Source organism: Pan paniscus, chromosome X (assembly GCF_029289425.2).
Source record: "Pan paniscus chromosome X, NHGRI_mPanPan1-v2.0_pri, whole genome shotgun sequence".
NCBI lineage: Eukaryota > Metazoa > Chordata > Mammalia > Primates > Hominidae > Pan > Pan paniscus.
In genome coordinates this window covers 77194344-77219339 of record NC_073272.2, presented here as the reverse complement: position 1 = coordinate 77219339, position 24996 = coordinate 77194344, and the positions used below count along the sequence as shown (strand labels likewise).

Below are 24996 nucleotides of genomic sequence, written 5' to 3'. Positions count from 1 at the left end.
CTCTTCCTTCCCTCCCCCTCCAGTAATCCATAGTGTCTATTGTTCCCATGTTGATGTCCATGTGTGCTCAGTGTTTAGTTCCCACTTGTGAGAACATGTGGTATTTGGTTTTCTGTTCCTATGTGAATTTGCTTAGATTTATAGCCTCCAGCTGCCTCCAAGTTGCTGTAGAGGACATGATTTTCTTCTTTATGGCTGCATAGTATTCCGTGGTGTATATGTACCACATTTTGTTTACCTAATCCACCATTCATGGTCATCTAGGCTGATTACATGTCTTTGCTATTGTGAATAGCATGGCAATGAACATATGAGTACTTGTGTCTTTTTTGGAAGAATTATTTATTTTCCTTTGGGTATATACCCAGTATTATTAGTTAAATAAAGTTTCCTTATATTATAGCTTGAGTGCATAAACACATCTACTTAGTCACTAATAGGCAGATGATTTCTTTTTAACTTATCTCCTCCTACATTTAGGATGAAGATACACTAATCCTCAATCCTGAAGACAACACTTAATAACAAAAGTATCATCAAGTCACTGATGAACACATGGTTCAGAAATCTTAATTAAAGCCTTGTATATTAGTTTTTTTTATTGTGGCATTAAAATGTACCACACACTTAACCTCTTAAGACAAACTTATTTGTCTCACGGGTCAGGAAGTTGGGAATAGCTTAGTGAGCGTGGCTCTACTGGGTTTTCTGCTTAGTGTCCCACCAAGCCGAAATTAAGATGTTAACTAGAGTTTTGCTTTCATCTAAGACTTTGTATCCTTTTCCAACTCACTTGTTGGTAGAATTTAGTTCCTTTCAATTATTACACTTAGGTCCTTAGCTACTAGAGTTCTCTCTCCACAACATGGCAGATTGTTTCATCTTTGAGATCAATAGAAAAGCATTTCAGTCTTTTAAAGGGCTCACTTTAATTAGGTCAGGCTCACCTAGAATATCTCCCTTTTGATTAAATCAGAGTCAGCTTATTAGTGGGCCAATTATGCGAATGATAGCCCAATCATATTTACAGGTCTCAACCATACTCAGAAGGTGAGGGGATTATGCAGGGTGTTTATATCAGATGACGGTAATTCTGGGGCCATTTTAGGATTCTGTGTACCACACCTTGTAAACAGGACAAGACATTTAGGGAATTTTCCATTTTTATATAATGGCTTTACCCCAGTGATATGAAGCTACTACATATCCAGGCTAGGACACAGTAATAATTTAGTGAATACTTAGCCTATGCCAGATACTTTGCATATGTTGCCTTATTCAGTCTCCAGAACAACCTTGTGGAAACTATTGATAATCATTCCCAGTTTGCAGATTCAGACACAGAAGCTAAGAGGGTTTAGGTAGCTTGATGAAATGGAATTTGGGTCTGAATGGCCTATGCTATTTTTACTTCACCACACTGTTTCTCAGTGTTAATCTTGGTTTGTATATCACAATTTTATGTAAGTACAATATCTATTCAGATAATTTACTGCAAATCTGTGACTTATTTGTAGTTTTTTGGATGTGACAATGATCGTATGGTTTTACAAAGAGGAAGTGTCCTTTTAAAGAGACATTTACAAACATTTTATAGATGACATTGCATATTTTCTTGTGTTCGCTTCAAAATGATTTGTGGGATCTGGGGAACTGGACAATGGGTAAAATGCTGTCAGTGAAACAAAACTGGCCTTAAGTTGATAATTTTCTTTTTCTTTTGAGACGGAGTCTCACTCTGTCGCCCAGGCTAGAGTGCAGTGGAGCAATCACGGCTCTCCGCAACCTCCACCTCTCAGGTTCAAGCGATTCTCCTGCCTCAGCCTCCTGAGTAGCTGGGACTATAGGCGCGCGCCACCGCGCTTGGCTAATTTTGTTGTTGTTATTGTATTTTTAGTAGAGATGGGGTTTCACCATATTGACCAGGTTGGTCTCAAACTCCTGACCTCATGATCCACCCACCTTGGCCTCCCAAAGTGCTGGGATTACAGGCATGAGCGACCGTGCCCGGCCTTAAGTTGATAATTTTTGAAGCTGAGTGATGGGTAATAGGATTTATTATTCTCTTCCATCTACTTTTGTGTATGTTTGAAAATTTCTATATTGAACATTAACAAATTCATTTGTTAACTAGTTTTAATTGTAAATAAGAAAAAAGTGCCTAAAATTTTATTTCTTCACCATCGTAATGTTTTTGTTTTTTAATTTTTTTTTAAAGTTTTTTTTGTTTGTTTGTGTTTTTTTTTTTTTTTTTTTTTTTTTTTTTTTTTTTTTTGAGATGGAGCTTTGCTCTTTCACCCAGGCTGGAATGAAGTGGCATGATCTCGGCTCATTGCAACCTCCGCTGCCAGGTTCAATCCATTCTCCTGTCTCGGCCTCCAGAGTAGCTGGGATTACAGGCGCCCGCCACCAGCCTGGCTAATTTTTGTATATTTTGTAGAGACAGGGTTTCACCATGTTGGCCAGGCTGGTCTTGAACTCTTGACCTCAGGTGATCCATCCGCCTCAGCCTACCAAAGTGTTAGGATTATAGGAGTGAGCCACCGTGCCCAACTGCGTAATGTTTTTATGATTTTAAAATCACGAGTTTCTATTTTTTTTTCATGGAACCATAAAACTATTTATCACAAGCATTTATTTTACTAAACTAGTATTTTGTAATGTTTAAGAGCATGGACTCGGGGGATCAACCCTCTGGGTAAATCTCAGTGTCATGATACTCAATAGTTGTATGACCTTGTGCAGGTTACTTTACTTCTCTGTCCCTCAGTTTTTTCATCTGTCAAATGGTAATACTTGTACCTATCTTGCGTAGTTACTGAATATACTATGTAACGGATAGAGATTAGGATAAGACAGCAAAAAATATATGCACACACACACTTGTTACCTGTGTGCATATATTATATCTACTTAAGTTTTATTCTAAATAAGGAGCTTGTGATAATTGTTTCCGTTTTGTAATTAGAAGGTATTATATGTTCCTATCATGATTTTTGAGCCTGTGGTTCTGAAACCAGTGTTTCTAAATATTTTTTTCTTTTCACATCATGTATTTACAGTGTTTTCCAGTGGTAGTCATGTTGACATCCTGAGTCGCACAGTTCTTGTTTGGGACTGTCTTCTTCCTCCTCCTTCCTTCTTCTTCCTTCTTCTTTCTTCTTCCTCCTCCTTCCTCCTTCCTCCTCCCTCCTCCTTCCTTCTTCCTTCTTCTTCCTCCTCCTTCTTCCTCCTTCCTTCTTCTTCCTTCTTCTTTTTTCTTCCTCCTCCTTCCTCCTTCTTCCTTCTCCTTCCTTCTTCCTTCTTCCTTCTTCTTCTTCCTCCTCCTCCTCCCTCCTCCTCCCTCCTTCCTCCTCCTTCCACCTCCTTCCTCCTTCCTCCTCCTCCTCCTCCTCCTTCTTCCTCCTCCTTCTTCTTCCTTCTTTCTTCTTTTTTTTTTTTGGCATAGCAACCAACAACAGGGAACACTGCTTTTTTCACAACTCTGTGTAATAAATGTTGTTGAAATATCCAGGGTGAGATCTGTTGAGCTAAATTACTGACATTATCAGAGTGATTTAAAATTTTTTGGAGAGTTTTGATTTTAGAAGACATAAAACCCTGGGCTCTGTCCTGGCTTTATTGAAGCAAAATAGTGGTGTATTAGTTCTGAGATTGGGTAATTTATAAAGAAAAGAGTTTTCATTGACTCACGGTTTTGCAGGCTGTGCAGGAAATATAGTGGCTTCTGCTTCCGGGGAGGCCTCAGGAAGCTTCCAATCATGGCAGAAAGCAAAGGGGGAGTGAGGCACCTCACATGGTGGGAGCAGGAGCAAGAGAGTGAGGGAGAGGTGCTGCACAGTTTTAAACAACTAGATCTTGTGAGAACTCGCTCACTGTCACAAGAATAGCACCAAAGGGGATGGTGTTAAACCATTCATGAGAAATCCACCTTCATGATCCAGCCACCTCCCACCAGGCCCCACCTCCAACATTGGGGATTACAATTAACATGAGATTTGGTGGGGACACAGATCCAAATCATACCAATTGGATTTGTGGTGTGGGAGTAAATGTGTCTATATTTTGGAAAATCTCCCTTGGTAAGACTGACCATTGCTTGAATGATTTCTTTGAGCTTAACTATCAACAACTCCTTTTCTTGTAGGTGATAGAAATTGAAGATGCTTCACCCACCAAGTGTCCAATAACAACCAAGTTGGTTTTAGATGAAGATGAAGAAACCAAAGAACCTTTAGTGCAGGTTCATAGAAATATGGTTATCAAATTGAAACCCCATCAAGTAGATGGTAAGAAACTATTAGATGATTCAGTAATTTTTAGTTAAATTTTTACCAATATTTGGGTGTGAGGCAGCTGCCTCACATCCTGCTAAGTCCTGGAGGTAAATTGGTGAGTGGGGTGGGGAATCCCCAATTCCCCTGCCTTTATGGAGCTCATAAACAAATGAGGAAGAACAAAATTGGGTGATTGCAAACACAATGAGTGTTATAAAAAGAGAAAGAAGTGCTACTTACAAATGGGTAGATATAGCAAGTGGGTTTCACCTAATTAGCAAAGACTGGCCTAAGGGCAGCTAGGGGTTGGGAAGAGCTGTAGCTAGCTAAAAGCCTTTTTCAGAAAATGCTATTTCAGCATTTTTAGGTATGTTTTCTTTATTAGAGTTGAATCAGTAAGTCAGTTTTGAGTGTTTATGTGAATTAATCATAAGGGAGGTTCTGTAGTTCCTACCTTTTGAGTTGCTAGTCCCCTTTCTTGCTCAGTGTTTACTATCGAATAAAGGAAAAGATGATGAAATTATCTCCTGGGTTTTTTTTTCCTGATTGACTCAATAAACTCAAAGGTATTTTTGATAGGAAGCCATTCTCTTTTTGGATAAAGTTGCTCTCTTTTTACAAAAATTATTATTATTATTTTTTGAGATGGAGTCTCGCTCTGTCACTCAGGCTGGAGTACAGTGGTGCTATAACAGCTCACTGCAATCTCTGCCTCCTGGCCTCAAGTGATTCTCCCAACTCAGCCTCCTGAGTATCTGGGACTACAGGTGCACACCACCACCATGCCCAGCTAATTTTTTGTATTTTAGTAGAGATGGGGTTTCACCATGTTGGCCAGGCTGGTCTTGAACTCCTGACCTCAAGTGATCTACCCGCCTCGGCCTTCCAAAGTGCTTGGATTACAGGCGTGAGCCACTGTGCCCGGCCACGTTTCTCTTTTAGAGTAACTTTCTTATGTTTCTTTGAACCATCTCAGGGAATAGAGAACATCTACTGTGGATAGCTTAGAGAAGATGAAGGAAAGTCCCCCTGTTCTATGTTTGTGTTAACTTGTTTCTGCTTTAGTTTGGTGGGAAAAAATCCCATTTACATGTAAGAAATTATTTAGCTAAGTGTTTTTTTTAATGCTGTTTCTTAGAAGTTTTGGTTATGTTTTTGATGTGTTTATATAAAGGAAGTTTTTAACTTGGACCTTTAAATTTAACTTAATGAAGCTGTTATTTTTAGGTGTTCAGTTTATGTGGGATTGCTGCTGTGAGTCTGTGAAAAAAACAAAGAAATCTCCAGGTTCAGGATGCATTCTTGCCCACTGTATGGGCCTTGGTAAGACTTTACAGGTAAGAGCTGAAGAATATGAAGGTATCCTGTTTTTGTGGATTCATTAATATATATTGGATTCTATTATGTTTCAGGCACAGTCGTAGGGGCTGAAGATAAAGCAGTGAACAAGAATAACAAGATCTGTCTCCAAGGAGCTTATATTCTAGTGGAGGAGAGAGCTGCTAATCAAATAAGAAATATGTACTTTCAGAAAATGAATGTTAAGGGAGGATATTGAGTTAGGAAAGGCATCTTTTAGGAGGTAATGTTTGAGCAGAGGTCCTAATGAAGCGAGGCTGTGGGGTTTCAGGTATGGCCAACAACAACTGCAAAGATTCTAAGGTAGAAATTACCTTTTTTTTTTTTTTTTTTTTTTTTACAACTTTTAATGGTTTATGATGTTAAAGTAATGACAAAGTAAAGTATCTTTTACTATTAAAATTGCTGCATTTCTTAATGGCAGGAGTTGTAGCAGAGATGTAAAATTGGTGAATGTATTTGTACTTTTAAACCATAAAGTAATTATAGAGTTAATGGGTCAGAACACATTAAAGTGGAAAAATATTATGTAACATGATTCTCTTCTAAATGAGCGATGGTATTTTTTGAAAGACTATAGGGACATTCTGTGGAGACCTAGGACTTAGTATTGGTATGGGATCATTTTATACTATTCACATTGATCATAGAATCATGGAGCTTTAGAGTTGGAAGAGCCTGATACATCATCTAGTTGAACTTTGGCATTTTACTATCTCTTTCCCTGTGCCTTGCCTGGTTTGGAAATTCTGGCCGTTTATTGTTTAAGCAAAACAAAGCTATAATATTGTAAGATTGCTTAATTTATTAAATTTTTTTGTGGATATTTAAACGAAGGTGACAATCTGTTTTCTTATAGGTGGTAAGTTTTCTTCATACAGTTCTTTTGTGTGACAAACTGGATTTCAGCACGGCGTTAGTGGTTTGTCCTCTTAATACTGCTTTGAATTGGATGAATGAATTTGAGAAGTGGCAAGAGGGATTAAAAGATGATGAGAAGCTTGAGGTAACTTATTTTAAATGTTTTCTATTATTAAAATAGTCACATGAAATTCATATAGTAAACTATTTTTAATTTTTTTTTAATTTTTAATGTTTTTTAACCAGTGATGCATATTTCAGTGGGAATATTTAATATTCACGTTTTTAGTAGCTACTTAAAAAAATCTTTATTTCCCCACAAAAGGTTTCTGAATTAGCAACTGTGAAACGTCCTCAGGAGAGAAGCTACATGCTGCAGAGGTGGCAAGAAGATGGTGGTGTTATGATCATAGGCTATGAGATGTATAGAAATCTTGCTCAAGGAAGGAATGTGAAGAGTCGGAAACTTAAAGAAATATTTAACAAAGCTTTGGTTGATCCAGGTAAGGTATTAATAGACAGTGACATAGAGAAGCAAGTTGAATAAAAAATGTGTTTATATTTTAACAAATAGTAATTGCACAGCTACTAAGTATCTGGTCTTTGTTGTGGTTATCCTTCAGGTTTTTGCCTTTTAGAAAATTCTTAGTATTTCAATAGAATAAATCACCCTTAATGTCGCCAGCTGTTCAGAATTTATTTGCTGAGTCTGAAAGTGTTTAGGGTTTTAGGGGATACCTTGTAAACACTTAAAAATGCATCAAATGCCTGTGTTGCAATCAAAGATTCTTCCAGCTATCCAAATATTAGGTGATAACAAGAGCTCTCTCCATATCCTGAAAACAGTTTGTGTCTTTCCAAACTTCATGTCATTAGAAGAATTGCTGCTTGCTTATCTCCTTTTAAGGGGCCATCAGTATGAAAGGTTAATATTTTCAATACTGTTGATCCTTATGTGATAGTAATCTGATGTGAGAGCCAGATGTTGATATATTTGCCACTTGGAAAAGCAACACGTTGTACTGTCTGCAAAACTAAAATTATTTTTTAATCTACGATTATTAATTTGTGCAACTTTTTCTTCATATGTTTATCTTGTCATATCATATTACTTTAAGACACTATTGAGGTTTTATTTTTGTTGAGAAAGTCTGGATAATTGTCATTGTCAAAGTGATAGTAATCTTTAGAATCCTTGGCTTTGCCTCTTTTTTAAAGATAATGAGGTAGTTAATACATAGCAAAATAACTGCCATCACAAATCTAAGGCCTAATAATAAGTTTATCTCTTTCCCACGATTAAATAGGTGTCTATAAATCTTGTGGCTGGTTTATTGTTGAAAAATTATAAGCTAGTGTCTAGTATCATTGTAGCAGATTTTTTCCACAAGATTTCCTTGAAACTGTTTAATACAACAGTTTCAGGTGCTTAGTGTACTTATTTGTTCATGAAAAAAATGAAGAAAAAAAAGAAATTAAAGCTTCTAACATGAAGGGTAACATTTGTCATTGCCATATTTTATCATTTAGTGACATTTAAAAAAAATTTTTGGCCAGGCATGGTGGTGCACTCCTGTAGTCCCAGCTACTCAGGAGGCTGAGGCAGAAGAATCGCTCAAACCTGGGAGCTGGAGGTTCCAGTGAGCCAAGATTGCGCCACTGCACTCCCATCTGGGTGACAGAGCGAGACTCCATCTCAAAAAAAAAAACAAAAAACAAAAAAACAAAAAAAAACTTTTCATTTTGGAATAATTTTCTGTTTACATGAAAGTTGAAAAGGTAGTGCAGAGAGTTCCCATATACCCTACATCTGGTTCCTCAATTGTTAACATCTTACATTGCCATGGTAGATTTGTCAAAACTAAGAAATTGACACATTATTATTAATAACTTCAAACTGCATTTGTATTGCACCAGTTTTTCTATCCAGGGTTCTACATTGTATTTAGCTGTCATGTCTCTAACAGTCTTCTGGTCTATGACGGTTTCTCAATCTTTATTTTTTCATTATCTCATCAGTCTTAAGGAGGACCGTCCAGGTCGATATCCTGTAGAGTGTTCTCTGATCTGAATTTATAGTTTTTCTTGTGATTAGACTGAGATTAGACTGAGGTTTTGAAAGAATATACCAGAGGTGACATACCCTTTTTGTCACATCATATCTCATATCGGGGGTACATGATAAGCACTTGCTGTCACTGATGATGTTAACTTTCATCACTTGGCTAGGGTAGAGTTTGTCAGGTTTCTCTCCTGTAGAGCTGCTACTTTTACCTGTCCCTCATCTGTTCATTGGAATCCAGTCACTCAATCTAGCCCACCTGAATGGGAGGATGGTGGAAATTAAGCTGTATCTCCTATAGTGGGTAATATCTACACATAAAATTTGGATTTTTTTAAAGAAAAAATTATCTTTTCTTACCCATTTATTTAGCCTTTGATTTATTTAATTATATACTCATCTATTTTTAGTTTGTGCATTGGACTATAAACCATTACTGCATTTTTTTTTTTTTTGCTCAAATTGTTTCACTTTGACCATTAGGAGCTTTTTTTAAGGTGAGGTCCTCTACCCTTTGATATGTCCCTATCCTTTTGGCTTTGAGCACTTTATTACTTTCTGGCATTACAGGATGCTCCAGGTTCATGTTATATTGTCCCGGCCCCAGAATCAGCCATTTCTTGAAGACATCATGGTTCCTTTTACTGAAAATTGACATTTACAAATGTAAACACACCCATATAATTTGCAAATATATCCTTCCATTCTGTGAGTTGTCTTTTTACTTTTTTATATCATCTTTTCAGTACTAATCTTTAAAATTTTGATTACATTTAATTTACCTATTTTTTTCTTGTGTTGCTTTTGCATTTAGTGCATATCCAAGTATTCATTGCTTAATCGAAGGTCATGAATTTTTTCACCTGTGTTTTCTTATTTTATAGTTCTAGCTCTTGTATTTATGTTTATGATCTATTTTCAGTTTATTTTTGTATATGGCATGAGGTGGGAGTCCAACTTCATTTTTTGTATTTTGATATCCAGTTGTTCTAACACCATTTGTTGAAAAGACTATTCTTTCTTCATTGAAGAGTCTTGACACCATTGTTGAAAATCAATTGACCATAGATGTATGTGTTTATTTCTAGGCTCTCAATATTATTGTATTGATCTATATGTCTGTCCTTATGCCAGTGTGATATTGTTTTAATTACCATAGCTTTGTGGTAAGTTTTGCAATCAGGAAGAAGTCCTACAGCTTTATTTTTCTGTCTCAAAGTTGTTTTGCTATTTGAGGTTCCTTGAAATTTCATTTGAATTTGATGATTGGCTTTTATATTTCCTCAAAGAAACTAGCTGGGATTCTGTTAGATATTGCATTGAATCTGTAGATTAATTTGAGGAATATTGCCATCTTAACAATATTAAATCTTCCCCTCCATGAACATCTAATTTCTCTCCGTTTATTTAGGTCTTTAATTTCTTTTAATAATGAAATTTGATTTAGGTCTTTTAATTTCTTTAGTGTAAAAGTCTTGGACTTATTTTCTTAAATTTATTCCTAAATATTTTATTCTTTTTGAGCCTTTTGGAAATAAAATTGTTTTAATTTTATTTTCAGATAATTATTTGTTAGTATATAGAAATACAACAGATTTTTGTATACTGATTCTGTATCCTGCAACTTAGTTGAGTCCATTTATAAGTTCTAATAGTTGTATGTGTGCGCTGACGCGTGTGTGTGTGCGCGCACGTGCGCGATTTAGTTTTCTATTAAGAAAATCATAGTCTATGAGTAGAAATAGTTTTACTTTTTCCTTTCCAATATGAATATCTTCAACTTCTTTTTCTTGCCTAATTGCCCTTCTTAGAAATTTCCATACAATGCCGAACGTAAGTGGTCAGAGCAGTTGGTTGTCATGTTTTTGATCTCAGGGAAAGCTTTCAGTTCTCCAACATTAAGTATGACATTAGCTGTGGATTTCTAATAGGTGTCTTTTATCAGGTTGAGTAAGTTCTACATTGGGTTATATTTTTTGTTTGTTTTAATAATTAAAAAAATAAATACCTAGATTACCCTTGTTAAAACTTAAGAGGGGCTGGTTTCTCCATTAGGTTTTATTGGAAGTTCTTCAGGAAACTGAAGCTCTACTTTTATTTTATTTTCCAGAGTATATATAAGTATTAGAGATAGTTCCTCTGCCATAGCTGGGTAACCATCTGCAAGAAGAATATTCTAATATCCATCATGTATAACATGGAATATATTAAAACTGTTGTTAAGTTTTAAGGTTTAGTGATAGTATCTAGATATAATTTTCTTTGCCACCTAAGTCTAAAGTGTCAGGATCTGTTCAGTACTTCTAAATTTATTAGAAGGGATCTGTTAAGTATAACACTTAATTTTCCAGTACATGTTTTCCATTTTATGCCCAATTTATCTTCTCTGATTTGGAACAAATTAGTGATAGTGAAGAATCATATAAATGGCAGCAGAGTATGTGAAGACTGAAGTTTGGGTGTAATGTCAAAGAAAAGTCTAAATTGAAGTTCAAGATGGAAGCAAAATGTCAGAACCAGACAGTTTTGGGTATGAGATTCTTAAGGATGAGCTGAGGTTGTAAACTTATAAGGTAGGCTATTAGATCAGAAGCCTGGAAAATTGGGAGTATGTATCAGGATTGGAAACAGTGTTTAGAGCTGACCAGAGTTAAGATAGTAGTGTTCATCTTTCAACTTAGCTGCTCTGGTTATCTATTCCTGCGTAACAATTATCCCAAGCCTTAGTAGCTTAAAGTGACAAGAATCAGCTGGGTGCAATGGCTCATACCTGTAATAACAATACTTTGGGAGGCCAAGGCAGGAGGATTGCTTGAGGCTGGGAGTTCGAGGCCAGCCTGGGCAACATAGTGAGACCCCATATCTACAAAAAAATAAAAGAATTAACCAGGTGTGGTAGCACACACCTGTAGTCTCAGCTATTCAGGAAGCTGACATGGGATGATTGCTTGAGTCCAGGAGTTCAAGGAAGCAGTGAACTATGATCACTGAGATCATAATCATCACAGAGTGTGAGACCCAGTTTCTTAAAAAAGAAAGTGACAACATTTTGTTAACTTTCCTAGTTTTACTGGGTCAGGGATTTAATAGAGGTTTACTTGGACAGTTCTAAACATTTTATCAACTTTTCTCTCTAATATCTTTATGGTTTTTTATGTAAAAAAATTCAATAGGTGGCAATGTAACACTGAAAAATAATTTGCATTTATTACTATTATAATAGCATGTGACAAAACCTTTATTTGACCTTTCTTCCCTAACTTACCATTTGTTTTGAGGCATATTTTTCTACTTAATGTACTTAAACAATCTGGTGGAGTTTTCTAATTCACATTACTGTTTTTAGAAGAATGTTCCACATTTTGTAGCTTGAGAGGACATAATTTTTATGTGTGTGCATGAATGTGCATATGCACAGGATTAACTCAAGGTACTGTTTGCTTTAAGCAATAAGATATATCTATGTAATTTTATAAAATAATGACAGGTTTCCATAGTGTATTGAACCATCTTAAGTTAACAGACTCTTTTAGTCAGGCTTGAATTTTTGAACAGAAGAAATTTTCTTCAAGTCTTTCTCTAAATTCCTGTTCTTCTGCTCTCCAGAGCCTCATGGCTGCCATTCCCCCTGTAGTTTCTGTATAATTATTTATAAGTGTAGGTATTTTGAAACCCTCCTATCTGATATATATATGTCATTGTTTGGGAATTAAGTTTTCTAGAAAGTATATAAGGTAACAAACATTTCATTTTATGTAAGTATGTATGTATGTATTTAGGGGGCAGGGAGATGGGGATCTCATTCTGTTACCCAGGCTGGAGTGCAGTAGCATGATTATAGCTCACTGTAGCTTCAAATCCTGGGCTCAAGTGATCCTCCCAGTTCAGCCTTCTGAGGAGCTAAGACTACAGGAGTGTGCCGCCATGCCCAACTACATTTTTTTTTTTGGTAGAGACAGGGTCTTACTGTGTTGCCCAGGCTGGTCTCGAACTCCTGACAACACCTAGATAATTATTTGGAGATGAGGATCTCACTGTGTTACACCAAGCTGGTCTCGAACTCCTGACACACAACTAATTTTTTGGAGACGAGGGTCTCGTTATGTTGCTTAGGTTAGTCTTGGCCTCCTGGCCTCAAGCAATCCTTCTGCCTCAGCCTCCTGAGTAGTAGCTGGCATTACAGGTGTGAGCCACCAAGTCCAGCTAAAACTTACTCCTTTCGAACATTAAAAATACTTATTTTTAATTTTTTATGTTAGTAAATGTTATATACATTCCTATCTTATAATTCATATTCTATTTAATATGATGAATAACATGTTTAATATATGAATAACAATTTTAACTTTTTCATTGACTCAGGGTTATTAATGAGTGCATTTACTTTTATTTTTATTTTATTTAATTTTTTTTTTGAGACGGAGTCTCACTCTGTCACCCAGGCTGGAGCGCAGTGGCGCGATCTCGGCTCACTGCGAGCTCCACCTCCCGGGTTCACGCCATTCTCCTGCCTCAGCCTCCCGAGTAGCTGGGACTACAGGCGCCTGCCACCACGCCTTGCTAATTTTTTTTTTTTTGTATTTTTTTAGTGGAAACGGGGTTTCACCGTGTTAGCCAGGATGGTCTCTATCTCCTGACCTCGTGATCCGCCCGTCTTGGCCTGCCAAAGTGCTGGGATTACAGGCGTGAGCCACCGCGCCTGGCTTACTTTTATTCTTAATTCTTCTAGTTCTTCAGATATCCGTACTAACCATAGGGCTACCACTCTCCTTCCATTGCCATGCCAACAAATAGTTCTTTTAAGTTAAAGAAATTATAAAAGTAATACATATCCTTAAGCAAAATAAAAACAGAAGAAAATGTTGTATATTGAAAAGTAAGAGTTCCCTACCTCCTAGTCTCATTATTGTTTCATTTATATCCTTATAGGAATTTTTTGTGCTTACAGAAGCATGTATTCTCCTTATTTGGTATTGCAACATTTAGGTGGTCCTCAAAGCCACCCTCAGGCTTGGTAACTCATAAGAAGGACTCACAGAACTCAGAAAATCCATTAGACTCATGGTTATGGTTTATTACAGCAAAAATATACAAATGGGATCATAATATGGATAACTATTCTGCAACACACTCCTTTTTATTTAATAATATATTTGTCATATCTTTCAAGGTTTGCACATAGAGATATACATCATTTTTTCAGATTATTTATTTTTCTATAAGTTATTGGGGTACAGGTGGTATTTGGTTACATGATTTGTGAGATCCTGGTGCATCCATCACCCGAGCAGTATATACTACACCATATATGTTGTCTTTTACCCCTTGCCCTCCTCCTACTCTTACCCCAAAGTCCCCAAAGTCCGTTGTGTCATTCTTATGCCTTTGTGTCCTCATAGCCTAGATTCCACATATCAGTGAGAACATTTGATGTTTGCTTTTCTATTCCTGAGTTACTTCACTTATAATAATAGTCCCAAGTCTCATCCAGGTAATTGCAAATACTGTTAATTCATTCCTTTTTATGGCTGTGTAGTATTCCATCATATATATATGCCACAATTTCTTTATCCACTCATTCACTGATGGGCATTTGGGCTGGTTCCACAATTTTGCAACTGTGAATTGTGCTGCTATAAATATGCATGTGCAAATATCTTTTTTGAATAATGACTTCTTTTCCTCTGGGTAGATACACAGTAGTGGGATTGCTGGATCAAATTGTGGTTCTACTTTTAGTTCTTTAAGGAATCTCCACACTGTTTTCCATAGCGGCTGTACTAGTTTACATTCCTACCAGCAGTGTAGAAGTGTTCCCTGATTGCTGCATTCACACCAACATCTACTGTTTTTTGATTATGGCCATGCTTGCAGGAGTAAGGTGGTATCACATTGTGTTTTTGATTTGCATTTCACTGATCATTAGTGATGTTGAGCATTTTTTCATATGTTTGTTGGCTATTTGTATATCTTCTTTTGAGAATTGTCTGTTCATGTTCTTAGCCCACTTTGTGGTAAGATTGTTTGGTTTTTTTCTTACTGATTTGTTTGAGTTCATTGTAGATTCTGGATATTAGTCCTTTGTCAGATGTATAGATAGTGAAGATTTTCTCCCACTCCGTGGGTTGTCCGTTTACTCTGCTGACTGTTCCTTTTGCCATGCAAAAGCTCTTTAGTTTAATTAGGTCCCTGCTATTTATCTCTGTTTTTATTGCATTTGCTTTTGGGTTCTTGACCATGAAATCCTTGACTAAGCCAACGTCTAGAAGGGTTTTTTCAATCTTATCTTCTAGAATTTTTATAGTTTCAGGTCTTAGGTTTAAGTCCTTAATCCATCATGAGGTGATTTTTGTATAAGATGAGAGACGAAGATGCAGTTAATTCTCCTACATGTGGGTAGCCAATTATCCCAGCACCATTTGTTGAAAAGGGTGTCTTTTCCCCACTTTATGTTTTTGTTTGCTTTGTCGAAGATTAGTTGGCTCTAAGTATTTGGGTTTATTTCTGAGTTCTCTATTCTGTTCCATTGGTCTGTGAGCTTATTTTTATACCAGTACCAAGCTTTTTTGGTGACTGTGGCCTTTACAGAATAGTTTGAAATCAGGTAGTGTGATGCCTCCAGATTTGTTCTTTTTGCTTAGTCTTGCTTTGGCTATGCGGGCTCTTTTTTGGTTCCATATGAATTTTAGAATTGTTTTTTCTAACTCTGAAGAATGATGGTGTTATTTTGATGGGGATTGCATTGAATTTGTAGATTGCTTTTGGCAGTATGGTCATTTTCACCATATTGATTCTACCCATTCATGAGCATGGGATGTGTTTCCATTTGTTTGTGTCGTCTATGATTTCTTTCAGCAGTGTTTTGTAGTTTTCCTTGTAGAGGTCTTTTGTTAGGTATATTCCTATCTTTCTTGTTTATTTATTTATTTATGTATTTATTTATGCAGCTATTGTAAAAGGGGTTGAGTTCTTGATTTGATTCTCCACTTGGTTGCTGTTGGTGTATAGAAGAGCTACTGATTTGTGTACATTAATCTTGTATCCGGAAACCTTGCTGAATTCTTTTATCAGTTCTAGGAGCTTTGTGGAGGAGTCCTTAGGGTTTTCAAGGTAAACGATAATCATCAGCAAACAGGGACAGTTTGACTTCCTCTTTACTGATTTGGATTCCCTTTATTTCTTTTTTTCTTTTTCTTTTTCTTTTTTTGAGATGGAGTCTCGCTCTGTCGCCCAGGCTGGAGTGCAGTGGTGCGATCTTGGCTCACTGCAAGCTCCACCTCCCGGGTTCACGCCATTCTCCTGCCTCAGCCTCCCGAGTAGCTGGGACTACAGGCGCCGGCCACTACGCCCAGCTAATTTTTTTTGTATTTTTAGTAGAGACGGAGTTTCACTGTGTTAGCCAGGATGGTCTCGATCTCCTGACCTCGTGATCTGCCCGCTCAGCCTCCCAAAGTGCTGGGATTACAGGCGTGAGCCACCGCACCCGGCCCAGATCCCCTTTATTTCTTTCGTCTGATTGCTCTGGCTAGGACTTCCAGTACTATGTTGAAGAGGAGTGGTGAGGGTGGGCATCCTTGTCTTGTTTCCGTTCTCAGAGGGAATGCTTTCAGCTTTTCTCCATTCAGTATTATGTTGGCTATGGGTTTGTCATAGATGGCTTTTATTACATTAAGATATGTCCCTTGTATGTCGATTTTGCTGAGGGTTTTAATCATATAGGGATGCTGGATTTTGTCGAATGCTTTTTCTGCATCTATTGAGATGATCATGTGATTTTTGTTTTTAATTCTGTTTATGTGGTGTATCACATTTATTTACTTGTATGTGTTAAACCATCCCTGCATCCCTGATATGAAACCCACTTGATCATGGTGGATTATCTTTTTGGCATGTTGTTGGATTTGGCTAGCTAATATTTTTGTTAAGGATTTTAGCATCTATGTTCATTGAGGATAATGGTCTGTAGTTTTCTTTTTTGGTTGTGATCTTTCCTGGTTTTGCTATTAGGGTGATGAATAGGGATGAATTAGGGAGGGTTACTTCTTTCTCTGTCTTGTGGGATAGTGTCAGAAGGATTGGTACCAATGCTTTGAATGTCTGGTAGAATTCTGCTGTGAATTGGTCTAGTCCTGGACTTTTTTTTCTTGGTAATTTTTAAATTGCCATTTCAGTCTCGCTGCTTGTTACTGGTCTGTTCGGGGTATCAAATTCTTCCTGATTTAAGCTAGGAGGGTTGTATTTTTCCAGGAGTTTATCCACCTCTTGTAGGTTTTCTAGTTTATGTGCGTAAAGGTATTCATAATAGCCTTGAATGATCTTTTGTGTTTCAGTGGTGTCAGTTGTACTATCTCCTGTTTCGTTTCTCAGTGACTTTATTTGGATTTTCTCTCTTCTTTTCTTGGTTAATCTTGCTAATGTTCTATCAATTTTATTTTATCTTTTCAAGGAACTAGCTTTTTGTTTCATTTATCTTTTGTATTTTTTGTTTTGTTTCGATTTCATTTAGTACTGCTCTGATCTTGGTTATTTCCTTTCTTCTGCTGGGTTTGGGTTTGTTTTGTTTTTGTTTCTCTAGTTCCTAGTGACCTTAGATTGTCTGTTTGTGCTCTTTCGGACTTTTTGATCTAGGCGTTCAGGGCTATGAACTTTCCTCTTAGCACTGCCTCAGCTGTATCCCAGAGGTTTTGATAGGCTGTGTCATTATTGTATTCAGGTGGAAGAATTTTTTAATTTCCACCTTGATTTTGTTTTTGACCCACTGCTTATTCAGGAGAAGGTTGTTTTCCATGTATTTGTGTGGTTTTGAAGGTTCCTTTTGGAGTTGATTTCCAGTTTTATTCCACTGTGGTCTGACAGAATGTTTTACATAATTTCAGTTTTCTTAAATTTATTGAGGCTCATTTTACGGCCTGTCATATGGTCTGTCTTGGAGAAATTTCCATGGGCTCTTGGATAGACCGTGTATTCTGTGGTTGTTGGATGAAATGTTTTGTATATATCTGTTAAGTCCATTTGTTCCAGGATATAGTTTAAATCCATTGTTTCTTTGTAGACTTTCAGTCTTGATGACCTGTCTAGTGCTGTCAGTAGAGTACTGAAGTCCCCCATGATTATTGTGTTGCTGTCTATCTGCTTTATTAGGCATATTAGTAATTGTTTTGTAAATTTGTGAGGTCCAGTGTTAGTTGCATATATGTTTAGCATTGTGATCTTTTCCTGTTGGACCAGGCCTTTTACCATTATATAATATCCCTCTTTGTCTCTTTTAACCGCCGTTGCTTTAAAGTTTGTTTATCTGATATAAGAATAGCTACCCCTGCTCGCTTTTGGTGTCCATTTTCATGAAATGTCTTTTTCCACCTCTTTACTTTAAGTTTATGTGAGTCCTTATGTGTTAGGTGAGTCTCCTAAAGACAGCAGATAGTTGTTTGGTGAGTTCTTATGCATTCTGGGGTTCTGGATCTTTTAAGTGGAGCATTTAGGCCATTTACATTCCATGTTAGTATGGAAATGTGAGGTACCATTGCATTCATTATGCACCTTGTTGCCTGCATACTTGGGGTTTTTCATTTTTTATGTTTTTTTTTTTTTTTAACTTGTATTTTTGTTTTATAGGTCCTGTGTGATTTATGCTTTAAAGAGGTTCTGTTTTGATGTGTTTCCAGCATTTGTTTCAGGATTTTGAGCTCCTTTTAGCAGTTCTTGTAGTGGTGGCTTGGTAATGGCAAGTTCTCTCATCATTTGTTTGTCTGAAAATGACTGTATCTTTCCTACATATATGATGCTTAGTTTCACTGGATACAAAATTCTTGTCTGATAATTATTTTGTTTGAAGTGGCTGAAAATAGGGCCCCAATGCCTTCTAGTTTGCAGGGTTTCTGCTGGGAAATCTGCTATTAATCTGATAGGTTTTGCTTAATAGGTTATCTGGGGCTTCTGTGTCACAGTTCTTAAGATTCTTTCCTTCGCCTTAACTTTGGACAACCTGATGACAATGTGCCTAGGCGAAGATCTTTTTGCGATGAATTTCCCAGGTGTTCTTTGTGCTTCTTGTATATGCATGTCTAGGTCTCTAGCAAGGCCAGGGAAGTTTTCCTTGATTATTCCCCCAAATATATTTTCCAAGCTTTTAGAATTGTTTTCTTCCTCAGGAACACTGATTATTCTTAGGTTTGGTAGTTTAACATAATCCCAGACTTCTTAGAGGCTTTGTTCATATTTTCTTATTCTTTTTTCTTTGTCTTTGTTGGATTGGGTTAATTCGAAGACCTTGTCTTTGAGCTCTGAATTTCTTTCTTCTACTTGATCAGTTCTATTGCTGAAACTTTCCAGACCATTTTGCATTTCTAAAAGTGTGTCCAATGTTTCCTGAATTTTTGATTGTTTTTTCTTTATGCTATCTGTTTCCTTGAATATTTCTCCCTTCACTTCTTATATCATGTTTTGGATTTCCTTGCATTCGGCTTTGCCTTTCTCTGGTCCCTCCCTGATTAGCTTAATAACTAATGTCCTGAATTCTTTTTCAGGTAAATCAGGGATTTCTTCTTGGTTTGGATCCATTGCTGGTGAACTAGTGTGATTTTTGGGGGGTGTTGACCAGCCTTGTTTTGTCATATGACTAGGGTTGGTTTTCTGGTTCCTTCCCATTTAGGTACCCTCTGTCATAGGGAAGGTCTAGGGCTGAAGGCTGTTGTTCAGATTGTTTTGTCCCACAGGGTGTTCCCTAGATACAGTACTTTCCCCCTTTTCCTGTGGTTGTGGCTTCCAGTGATTGTTGTCTCTCTTCTGGGTCTAGCCACCCAGCGAGTCTACCCGGCTCCAGGCTGGTACTGGGGTTTGTCTGCACAGAGTCCTGTGAGGTGAACTGTCTATGGGTCTGTCAGCCATGGATACTAACGACTGTACTGGTGGAGGTGGTGCAGGGTGCAGTGGACTCCGTGGGGGTCCTTGACTTTGCTGGTTTAATGCTCTATTTTTGTGCTGGTTGGCCTCCTGCCAGGAGGTGGCGCTTTCCAGAATGCATCAGCTGTAGTAGTGTGGCGAGGGACTGGGGGTGGGCGGGGCCCTAGAACTCCAAAGAGTATTTGTCCTTTGTTTTCTGCTATCAGGGTGGGTAGGGAAGGACCATTAGGTGGGGGCGGAGCTAGGCGTGTCTGAGCTCAGACTCTCTTTGGATGGGTCTTGCTGTGGTTGCTGCGGGGGATGTGGTGAGATTCCCAGGTCACTGGAGTTGTGTACCTAGAAGGATTATGGTTGCCTCTGCTGAGTCATGCAGGTTGTCAAGGAAGTGGGGGGAAAGCCGGCAGTCACAGGCTTCACCCAGCTCCCACGCAAACCGAAAGGCTGGTCTTGTCTCACTCCCATGGTGTACCGCACCCCCTACCCCTCCAGCGCCGAAACAGCCCCGAGTGTGTTTGAGTCTGGCTTGAAAACTTGCCCCCGGCTTTCCACCTCCAAGCTGCAAAAGAAAAGGGCTTTAGTTCATCCCCCACCTGTGAAGTCTGCAATCTGGATTTGCGCCCTCCCCGGAGTTCTGGCCAGAAGGCTTCTTGCCCCATTCAAATTGTTAAAAAGTTCAGCTAGAGAAGTCCTTCTCCCTGTGGAGTTTTACCCTCTGCTCTGATGGCCACCCTCCTGATGGATCCCTGTGTTGCCAGGCAGGAATGGGCTGCTTGGGGATCCAGCAAGCTCCCAGTGCCTTTCTGCTACTTCCTCTACCCCTGTATTTCGCTCGGCTTGGCTTTCTAACTTGACTCAACTCCAGCTAAAGTCAGGAATTTCTCCTGCAAACAGACCTTCAGCTTCTCCAGTGGGGGTGTGTCTACCTCATTAATTTTAACTCTGTGACTTATTCCATTATCCCATGGTTTAAGCCCCATTTACCAGATCCCCTCTGACAAATTTTTAGGTTGTTTTCAATTTTCCTCCGTAACAAACCATGCTGCAGAGAACATTCTTTTATGTATCTTTGGGTGCCTGTGGAAGAGTATCTTTGGGACCAATTCCTAGAAATTGAAATATGGGTCAAAGGGTTTACACATTTTGCATTTTGATAATTATTGTAAAATTGACTTCCAAAATTTTTGATACTAATTTAGACTCCCACAGAGTGTATGAGAGTACCCATTTCAACGCATCCTCATGGATACCGAATATTAAGTGGTAAAACCATTTAAATCACTGCTGTAAAAGGCATTTTTTTCTCTGTAGAAAATGTTTTCGGATTCAAAGTAAGGGATGCATAATTTTTAAATACAAAGCTAGAGATTTTAGTTTTACAAAATATTAGTTTTCTTTTGTTTTTTTTTTGTTTTTTTTTTTTTACTATTTGTGTAGCCCCAACTGAATACTGAATAACAGTTGTTATTATTTGATCTGTCATACTGAAGCTGTTACTTTTGAAGTCATGTAAAAGTTGCATTTTCTCTAATGCTTACCAGATGGGAGATAGTTTGACAGCTGCTTTGTTGAAATCAGCAATTAAGTAATATGTGTGTATATGTTAACCAGCAAGCAAATAGAGTATGTATTATGCCCTGGAAAAAATATATATCAGCTGGGCGTGGTGGCTTATGCCTGTAATCCCAGCACTTTGGGAGGCCAAGGCGGGCAGATCACTTGAGGTCAGGAGTTTGAGACCAGCCTGACCAACATGGTGAAACTTCGTCTTTACTAAAAATGCAAAAAAATTAGCCAGGCGTGGTGGCAGGCACCTGTAATCCCAGCTACTCGATAGGCTGAGGCAGGAGAATTACATGAACCCGGGAGGTGGAGGTTGCAGTGACCCAAGATTGTGCCACTGCATTCCAGCCTGGGCGACAGAGGGAGACTCCATCTCAAATAAAAAAAAAAAGAAAAGAAAAAAAATATATATGTTATTTTAACAAATAAGCCTTTAGTATTTCTTGTAAAAGAGTCCACAGATGCTGTGGAACATATTTGTTCAGGTACAAATGCATTCCATAGTAATAAAATGTTGTTACTTTTTTATATTGCAATCCCAAATATTTTCTGAGTTTAAGCTTTTAAGATCTTTTATAGCTTAAAAGCTGTTCTCCCTACCCTCCATACCCATGTAACAACCAGTTTCACTTTCTTTTATCAGTTAAAATTTTTCCCTAGCAATGAATGTTAGTTATTTGGACTAAGTGGGAAGTATTATATGGTCTATTGTGACATATATTATTCTTAAAGTGTAACTTTTGAAATTTGTCTTTTCATGTATATATACATTGCTCTTAGTCTTTGCTGATAGTTTAAGTTGATATACTAATGCTGAAATAGCTTTAAAGACTTTTCAATTTTAAAAGACATTTTTAAAAATAGGCTATGTCTGTTGGGGGAACTTTTTCCCTCTTGTTGTTTTTATTTTTGCTTATTTTTGTAATCTCAGAGGACCCTGACTACCATTTATAGTGGTATTTCAATGCTCTACCATTTGGATATAATTAATATAGTTAGTGCTGTATTAACCAAATACAGGAGCAGATAAAATATGTTTATACTTACAACGATGTCATTTTATCTTCCTGTAAGATCAGCACTTTAAAGGGATTAACTTTATTTACTTAAATGGATCACATTTTCAGTTTTATCATATATTAATTGTGTTATTTTTCTGTTTATTTTTGTAGGCCCTGATTTTGTTGTTTGTGATGAAGGCCATATTCTAAAAAATGAAGCATCTGCTGTTTCTAAAGCTATGAATTCTATACGATCAAGGAGGAGGATTATTTTAACAGGAACACCACTTCAAAATAACCTAATTGAGTGTGAGTTAATATCTCTGATTATGCAGTAGAATATCGGTATTTCCTCAGATATATTTTTGTAACTTTACCATTTACCTTTCTTCTACTTATTCTAGTATAGTCCTAGACCATGATCTACATAGGTTCATCTTAGTCTGCTGTGAAAGAATAACATACTTTTCAAATGAGATGCTTTATAAATATGAGTGGTAAAATACAGTTAAGAGATACGCTATTGTGAATGTTCATATATAAATATGGAATGTGAATTATTGCAAGAGTATCAGAAGTCTTAATGATTGCTTTAGAAAGTACATAAGCATATGTGATTACTCCAGATAATTTTAAGGGGATATTCCAGTTTTGGGGCATGTACTGTCAAGAAATCAGAAAGAAATGGGAACTGTGAACATTTTAGTAAAGTGGAGATGGGAGAAGGAGAGGTTTGCTGAATCCATGGCAGGACAGTTTGCTGAGGCTAAAGGTAGTTGATGTGAACCTAGGGAAGTGACTTGTGAATTTCCCTCATTTTCGTATGTCTGTGGTGACACTAAAGAAGGGAACATGAGATTATTCAGCAAGTAACTAATTGAAATTTCCTGTTATAATCTCTCACTTTTTTTCTTTTTCCCACTGTAATGGCTTTTTGTTATTTTTCTCTGTGTTACATTCCTTTAGTGTATTTATGGTAACTTTTTGCTATTTTATTATTTGTAATACTAGTCATTTCACTTTAGCCTATACTTTATGTTTGTTTTTATCTGTTCCAGTTTTCCTCTTTTCTATTCTGTTACCCTATTTATAGAAATGCTGTTTCATATTGTGCTCCTATATAGTATGGGACAAGTGATGGCTCTGTTAATTTTTACAAAATGGATTAGTCTTACAAAATACATTAGTAATTAATTTTTTTTTTTTTTACTATTTGTGTAGCCCCAACTGAATACTGAATAACAGTTGTTATTATTTGATCTCTCAAATATTATTTGGTTATTCTGGAAATGAATCAGTTAATATAAATTAACTTGCATAGTAGCTTATTACCTCCTATTTATTGTTTTGACTTAGTATCTCCTTTCTTCACAAGATAGCCTCACTGACCATAAAATCATGGTTAGATTAATGGACCACTTGTTTTGTACTTCATATCTCTTATAAAGAATAGTGAGTTTGAATAAACTGTCCTTAGGTATTTTTAAAAAACGTTCATGTCTAGTATTTAGGGATGGTTTTTACTTCAATTTTCTCTCTCGTTTTGGTAATTCACTTGTAGATCAGACTTATAACCATGTTTATTCTATACTTAGCTTGATATTCTTTCTTTATAGCTTAATTCTAATGCATGTGTTTTTGACATGAGCATTTCATTGGGGAATTTTTCTAAGTCTTTTTAACGATTGTTAATGTTGTTAATGAATAATGTCTTCTCTCTTAGATCATTGTATGGTTAATTTTATCAAGGAAAATTTACTTGGATCCATTAAGGAGTTCAGGAATAGATTTATAAATCCAATTCAAAATGGTCAGTGTGCAGATTCTACCATGGTAGATGTCAGAGTGATGAAAAAACGTGCTCACATTCTCTATGAGATGTTAGCTGGATGTGTTCAGGTACAAATATGTTCCATAGTAATAAAATATTCTTACTTTTTTATATAACAACCCCAACATATTTTCTGAGCTTAAAGTTTAATAATTTTGTGTTTTCTTTCCCGCTGTTTCAGCAGATAGTTTTACAGTTATATCTCCTTGCGTTGTCTTAAAAAATTTCTGCTGCATTCAACTTTTAAAAAAGAAGTTCCGCTGAGAAGTTTAAAACATAGTTAATTCATTTGCCAGGTGTAAAGCCTCATATCTTATTATGTTAATGTTTAGATTTTTCATCCTTAAGATAGGGAGTTCCTTAAGAGGAACATAGCTACAATGATGAAGTTCGTATGCTCACCCTAATTCTGTAGTACAGTATTATAAATCTCACTTTTTTGAAATGGTTATAGGAGAGGCCAGTATGAATTAAGAGAGGAGCCACTTTTAAAGTAATCCTGGAGAAACAGTTTTGTTACTTTCAAGTATATATAATAACCTGAACAGACTAGTGGTGTCGTTTACATACAGATTTTCAGTGAATCTATATTAATGAATGGATAAGTGTCTAGAGACTGAGCTGGCAGTTAATAGATCTCAAGATACGCACTTTCTCTGTAGATGTTAGGTACTGATGATAGCCTCAAAGATGTTTTAACAAATGAGACAGGCTATTCTTTTGGTTGGATATACAGTTTGCTCTCCATATCTGCAGGTTCTGCATCCATGGATTCAACCTACCATGGATCAAAAATATTTTTTTAAAAAATAGATAAAATGGACAGAGGCTAGGTACAGTGGTGCACACCTGTAATTCCAGCACTTTAAGAGGCCTAGGTGGGAGGATCACTTGAGCCCAGGAGTTCAAGGCTGCAGTGAGCTAAAATCATGCCACTACACTCCAGGCTGGGTGACAGAGCAAGACCCTGTCTCTAAAAAAAGTTTTAAAAAATTAGCCAGCCACAGTGGTGCGCACCTATAGTCTCTGTCACTTGGGAGGCTGAGGCAGGAGGATTGCTTGAGCCCAGGAATTCAAGACTGCAAGGAGCTAAGATTATGCCACTGTACTTCAGCCTCAATGATAGAGTAAGACCCTGTCTCT

General features: G+C 37.0%; 1 protein-coding gene across 9 annotated transcripts in view; it reads left to right on the top strand.

The window, feature by feature from the left end:
- The window catches only part of ATRX (ATRX chromatin remodeler), a 286622-nt gene that overhangs the window by 149271 nt on the left and 112355 nt on the right, over window positions 1-24996 (top strand). For all 9 annotated transcript variants that reach the window (XM_008978121.6, XM_003824403.6, XM_003824402.6 and 6 more), the window contains 6 exons: window positions 4148-4289; window positions 5505-5614; window positions 6496-6642; window positions 6823-7000; window positions 22194-22331; window positions 23746-23921. In XM_008978121.6, coding sequence (XP_008976369.3) covers window positions 4148-4289; window positions 5505-5614; window positions 6496-6642; window positions 6823-7000; window positions 22194-22331; window positions 23746-23921 — 891 coding nt within the window. The remainder of the gene's footprint in view (window positions 1-4147; window positions 4290-5504; window positions 5615-6495; window positions 6643-6822; window positions 7001-22193; window positions 22332-23745; window positions 23922-24996) is intronic.